At 44.9% G+C, this 6326-nt stretch overlaps 1 protein-coding gene across 1 annotated transcript; it reads left to right on the top strand.

Moving 5' to 3' along the window:
* The first annotated feature begins 428 nt into the window (after positions 1–428).
* On the top strand, positions 429–5047 carry LOC129701216 (regulator of G-protein signaling 5-like). Its single transcript, XM_055642319.1, has 5 exons — positions 429–703; positions 1251–1361; positions 1485–1546; positions 2358–2524; positions 3666–5047. Exons 1-5 carry the CDS (start codon positions 600–602, stop codon positions 3849–3851), a joined length of 630 nt encoding a protein of 209 aa, XP_055498294.1. The 5' UTR covers positions 429–599; the 3' UTR covers positions 3852–5047.
* The last annotated feature ends 1279 nt before the right edge of the window (positions 5048–6326 follow it).

Here is a 6326-nt window from a genome sequence, read left to right on the forward strand (position 1 = left end):
ACCTCTTGCTTTTTTGCAATTATGTCCTCGTTCGCAGAAAGGGCGCAAGAGCGTTCAAAGACTTGGGGCGTGAATGTCCCTGGTGGGTGACCAGCCAGCAGTGTGATCACGTCAATCAGGTAGAAACTTGACACAAAACAGGTCAAGTTCTGAATCATTTGGAGTCCTTTCTGCATTATTATTAACCTCATTTCCTGTGACTCTTTGTTGACACACTGTTTGCATTCTCTCAATGAGCCAAAAATATGTGGTTGTGTCCTTGGAACACGTTGCTGTTAATGCAAGCCTTGTCTCGATTCGCCCCAAGGCAAGCCGGGCAGGGTGCTGAAGCATTACATGCGTCAGCACAGCGCTCCCTGTACAGGATCTTGCAAGCTGCTTCAATTTGTTGTTAGAAACACTAAATCATCCTTCACACCAGTTGCAACCAGAATCCACGCCCCCTTGCAAAAATGGGTGTGTGTCTGTGTGAGTGTACTGTATATAAAGAGGCAGAGTGGGGACAAAGAGCAGATACTTTTCGATCTGAGCAGGCAGATAGCCAATATATACAAACTGTGGAACTTCAGCAGTAGCTGCTTGCAACGGAGAACAGCAACATGCAAAGTTCACTGATTCTACTGCAGTCGAATCATTCTCTGAGCAAGGGAGAATACCGCCACAAACAGGAAGGGATGCCAGCCAACATGAACAAGCAGAGCTTGTAAGTTATAAACGCTTATACCAACAGACACAGAGTGCTGGAGTAATGCAGCGGGTCAGGCAGCATCTCTGGGGAAAAGGAAGGATGGGTGGCATTTCGGGTTGGGGACCCTCTTTCAAGGTCTTTCCTCAGAGTCTTGCAGAAGCTATTTGTACTTCCAGTATTTCAGCACGGTCAGAATAGTTTAAGATTAGCACACGTTGAGACAACTCGATCGGATCATTGCTGGGATTTGTGCATTGCTTGAGGCTGGTTGCAAGGAGCAGGGCAGTACAATGGGAGCAGGAAAATACGATAGTATTGCTTTGCACTGCTCTTAGAGTTCATGCTGCAGACTGCAGTGCAAAGCAGTACTATCCTGCAGTAATTTGCTTCATTCGTTTTCACTCTTAATGCTTGTGGAGGCGTAAGGCTAAAGGATTTGCTGGGGGAATTAACAAACTAGCAGTCAGCAGCATTGCTATATCCATTCCAGTGCAGCGACAATGCTTTAAAATGCTTCCTCCCTTTCTGTCCCTCATGCCTGCATCTTTACTTCTTTTTGCAGCATTAAAGGGTTGAAGAATCGGTGCTCCCATCTCCTCCGGCACCCAAAGGCAACCACCGAATCTTCTCAACTCGTGAAGGTCAAACCAAGAGGACCTAAGCTCCTTCTAAAGTAAGTCGTTGCTTCTACTTGCGGCTTGGAGCCCCAGAAAGATATTTTTGAGATGTGCATTTTGCAACATCGAAAGCAATAACATCCAATATTCATCTTGTGTATCTTTTTTTTCCCCCACAGTCCCACCCATGAGGAAGCATTGAAATGGGCTGAATCTCTGGATGACCTTCTGAGCCACAAATGTAAGCATCTTATATAACCCTTTGGTAGAAACCTCCCCCAGGCTGACTATCCTTTCTTCTCCGAAAGGCCATCAGCAGTTTTGAATTTCCACTTTAATTATACGGAAATGCCCTCTTTAAAGTTCAGCGCTCGGAGAAAATACCCTGAATGATTTTAAGGAAGGATTGGAAACTCCTTAAATCCCATAATGACCAGCACTGATGCCAAAAAGATCAAAGCATCTTAAATGCTGGATTTTAATTCGATCATATTGCCTGATGGGGTATGCAGACTGCTTTAAAGATAACAGAAGTGAAAATTTGAACAAAAATCACAAATGATGCACTAATGTCTTAACGCAAGAATTCAGAATTTTTGCCCAGTAAACATTAAGATAATCTATGGAACAATTGGTTATGAAAAATCCTTATATTTAATCTTTATCTTGCATCCATTTTCTGCGTAGATTTCATGACAGAGATTGGGTGTGATATAGATTTCTCTACTGAGGTGCAGAATAGACTCCTTTAAGAGGGCAATATTTGGCTTGAAAGAGATTAATTCGACCTGATCGTGTTGAGGAGCGTGATGTGATATTAATGTGATTAACATGTAGAGTAATGTTTGCCAGTTCCCAACAACAGATGCACATTGCATCTCACGTAGCGTAAGCCAAGTGGCGCAGTAACCGGCTCTGCGGTTCCCAAACCCATAGCATTGCAAGTTTTAGGACTGAACACGGCCCTTAAGATATTTTATTGCAGTGATTTTGACCACGGAGAGAAGATATTTCAGTCAGTAACACCTTGCTTTCATGTTATTCTTCTGCAGACGGCCTGATTGCCTTCAAAAATTTCCTGAAATCAGAGTACAATGATGAGAACATCGACTTCTGGCTAGCTTGTGAAGACTACAAGAAGATCATTTCGCCCACCAAACGAACCGCCAAAGCGAAGAAGATCTTCTCTGATTTTGTTGAACCAATGTCTCCTAAAGAGGTAATTGTTGGCTTGCTTCTTCTTATCTTTCAACAGGGCTTACCTTGATGTAAAACTAGTCGGCACTCAATTTTAACCATGACACAAACTACATAATAACAGTGGTTCAGTGTGTTGCATAAATATCTCTGAGGAATACAAGCTAGGCAACTCCCTCATTCCATTGGACAAGTGTAGCCACCACACCCGCGGAGAGAACAAAGGCTGATGACATTAACTCTTTGTTATCTGCAGTCATAGCGAGGACATATTTGCTGTACTTGGTAACATGCCCATTAACCACTCATAAAGGAGATGAGGAGGAATGTATTTAGTCTGAGGCTGGAATTTAGTCAGGAATTCATTGCCACAGATGGCAGTGGAAGCCAAGTCAATGGATATCTTTAAGACAGAGATTGACAGATTCTTGATTAGTTTGGGTGTCCGAGGTTATGGGGAGAAGGCAGGAGAATGGGGTTGAGAGGAAAGGATCGATCAGCTATGATTGAATGATGGGCCGAATGGCCTAATTCTGCTCCTGTAACTTATGAGCTTATGTCTAGTTTTTGTTTTATTATAGTTGAGAGTACCGGCAATGTTTTGCCATGTGCCATCCAGTCAGCGACAAGACTATACATGGTTACACTCAGGCCGTCCACAGTGTACTGATACAGGATAAAGGGATTAACATTTAAGGCAAGATAGTCTGGTTAAAGATGGTTTCCAGTGAGGTAGATGGGAGGTCAGGGCCGCTCTCTAGTTGGTAATAGGATGGTTCAGTTGCCCAATAACAGCTTTAGTTTAGAGATACAGCACGGAAATGGGCCCTTCGGCCCACTGTGTCCGTGCTGACCAGCTGTTCCCCACACTCTTAGATTATCCTACACATAATAGGGACAATTCACAATTTATACCAAGCTAATTAACCTACAAACCTGTACGTCTTTGGAGTGTGGGAGGAAAGCGGAGAAAACCCATGCAGGTCAAGGGGAGAACGTACAAACTCCATATAGACAAGCACCCGTAGTCAGAATCGAACCCGAGGTCTCTGGCGCTGTAAGGCAGCAACTCTACAGCTGTGCCACCGTGTCGGGATAGAAACTGTCCCTAAATGTGAACTGGACCAGTTACTAATTCTGCTATTCATTTTTTTCAAAAACAGTTGAATTTGGATTTCTACACCAAAGACAAGATCACCCAAGACCTTCAACATCCAAGCTCCTCCTGCTTCGAGGCTGCGCAGAAGAAGGTCTACGCCTTGATGGAGAATAACTGCTACTCAAGGTTTCTTCAGTCTGATCTCTACCAAAACATACTCAACAACTCTCAAGATCATCAGCAAACATGAGTGCGGTTATACTTCTAATGTAAACCAGAAGATGATCTCTTGTCGAGATGTGGTTAGTTTTCTTGACTGTGTATCAAGGACGAGGTCAAAAAGGAGGGTAGAGGATGCTGGAAGCTGGTAGCTGGTGGGTGGAAAACGAGAGCCCACCACGAGGACCCAGAAAGGACCGAGGGAGGTTCAATGAAGCCTTGTCAAAAGGTGGAGAGAGAAGAGTGGTCATGTACTCTTGCGGGGTGCAGGCTCGGAGCTCTTGCAATGGGTGAGGCTCACCATGTTGCCACCAACCCGAGCCAAGTCATCCATCTGGAGGTAAAAGGTCCAGCACAACCGAAGGAGCGGTGGAAGTGTGGAAGTCCACAGGTCTGCCCTGCCCTGCCCTGCCCTGCCCTGCCTGCCCCTTGAGAAGCAAGTCGGGGAGAATGGGGGGAGAAGATAGGGAGGAGGAAGGTGCATGTTGTGTTTAGACTGTGCCTGGACTGGGAAAGTGTGTGAACCCAATGACAATGGCGTTCATTCATCGGTTCTTAGGATCTATGTAATTATGTATGTGTGTGTGCCATTTCTCAATCTTACTATGTATTTATCGAGCACTGTTGAGAGCAAAATCTGCATCTCAATAAGATTGGAGTTGGTGCTCCTGACTGCCTAGTTGGGATGTCTGATCTAAAACAACCACCCAAGTCCCTGTTCCTTCAGTTTTTCACTGTCAATGCGAAATACTATGGGGAAAGAGAGGGGACTATCCGCTCCAAGATCTCACTGTTAATTAACCCTGTGAAATGCAAGGCAGCGGACTGCTTAAGGTCTGAATTCTTTGTACTACTAGAGTTTGCTTGGCCCATCACATCATGTGTTGGAGATGATCCAAGCTGATTGAAGGAGCTTGTAAGGGCTTCGGTTGTTGCAGTTCACTGAAACAGTGAGCTTTGAACAACGAGCCATCAGATCGAGTACTTTAAAGCTTTGCCACAAAATGCAACATGTCCTGCCTTGCAGACATCACCTCTTCACACTGAATCAAACCAAGAGTTTTAATAAGGGCTGAAATAAAACATATTTAGAGGTATGATTTTTGTAGATGGTGCAGATAATATTGTTTCCCAGTATTGGATGTGAACATCTATTTTCCAATCTGTGGTGATTCAATGATTGTGCAATTCTGATTGTAGTTTCATAAATAAAGTCATTCAAATCCAGTTCAAATGTTGTTTCAGTTTTCTTTTACATTTCTAAGCAAGTACCGAGGAGTAATCTTAATCCCTCGCTAAACTTGTGACATGGGAACAATGTGACACAGTTGTGAAGCCGCACAAAGGGTTTACATTTTTAATGTGGACACAAGGAAGTGCAGATGCTGGTTCACCGGGAAAAAAATCACAAAGTGCTGGAGTAAGTCAGCAGGTCAGGCAGCATCTCTGGAGATAGGTGGCGTTTCGGATCGGGACCCTTCTTCAGACTGATTGTACTAGGCGGGAGAACGCTGGAAGAGAGATGGGGGCGGGACAAAGCCCGGTAAGTGATAGGTGGAAAAAAAGACACAAAGTGCTGGAGTAACTCAGCAGGTCAAACAGCATTCCCAAAGAACACGAGAGAGTGTCTTGGGTTGTGACACTCCCTCCGATTGAAATGTCCCGACACATCCCTTGTTCTCTAGGGATGCTGCCAGACCTGTTGAGTTGTTCCTGCATTTTTTTTGCAAACCAGCATCTGCCCTTGATTCCACTATGATAGGTGAGGGGGGTGGGGGGGTATAGGGTGGGGGGGGGGGGGGGGGGGGGGGGGGGGGTGGATTAGCAGATGGGTGAACAAAGGCTAGAGATGAAAAACTAAAAAGTGTAAGATGATGAGTTAAGGATAGAAGAGGTGTGAATTGTGAAGTCAGTGGAAGAAATATCGGTGGAAGGGGACAGAGGAAAGGGGAAAATGGGTGCCAATCGAGGTGGGACAAGACTTTAACCCATGCATGTGAAGCAGGCAACAAACTAAACTTTGATAAATATGTTCAGCCGAACTTTAGAAGGTAACGCAAAGTGCTGGAGGGCAGCACGGTGGCACAGTGGTAGACCCGGGTACGATCCTGACCTCGGGTGCTGTCTGTATGTGGAGTTTGCACGTTCTCCCAGTGACCGCGTGGGTTTCACCCTGGGTATTCCAGGTTCCACCCACATTGCAAAGATACACGGGTTAGGTGGGTTAATTGACCCTTGTGTGTGTTGGTAAATGACATAATCTGTAGCGGGGAGATTTCAAAGGCTCAATAGAGTGTTATTGTCATGTGTATCAATGAACAGTGAAATTCTTTTTTAGTTTAGTTTAGTTTAGTTTAGTTTAGTTTAGTTTAGAAATACAGCACAGAAACAGACTCTTCGGCCCACCAGGTCCTCGCCGACCAGCGATCCCCACACATTAACACCATTCTCATTAACTACCGCCCAATCTCAAACCTCCCCTTTCTTTCAAAAACCCTGGAGCGTA

The sequence above is a fragment of the Leucoraja erinacea genome, chromosome 10 (genome assembly GCF_028641065.1).
Source record: "Leucoraja erinacea ecotype New England chromosome 10, Leri_hhj_1, whole genome shotgun sequence".
NCBI lineage: Eukaryota > Metazoa > Chordata > Chondrichthyes > Rajiformes > Rajidae > Leucoraja > Leucoraja erinaceus.

Excerpts from the sequence above, each read along its gene's own strand:
- LOC129701216 (XM_055642319.1), top strand. The coding sequence starts at position 600 with ATGCAAAGTTCACTGATTCTACTGCAGTCGAATCATTCTCTGAGCAAG. Across the intron at positions 1,547-2,357 it reads TGACCTTCTGAGCCACAAAT|ACGGCCTGATTGCCTTCAAA; the intron begins GTAAGCATCTTA and ends ATTCTTCTGCAG. Across the intron at positions 2,525-3,665 it reads AACCAATGTCTCCTAAAGAG|TTGAATTTGGATTTCTACAC; the intron begins GTAATTGTTGGC and ends TTTCAAAAACAG.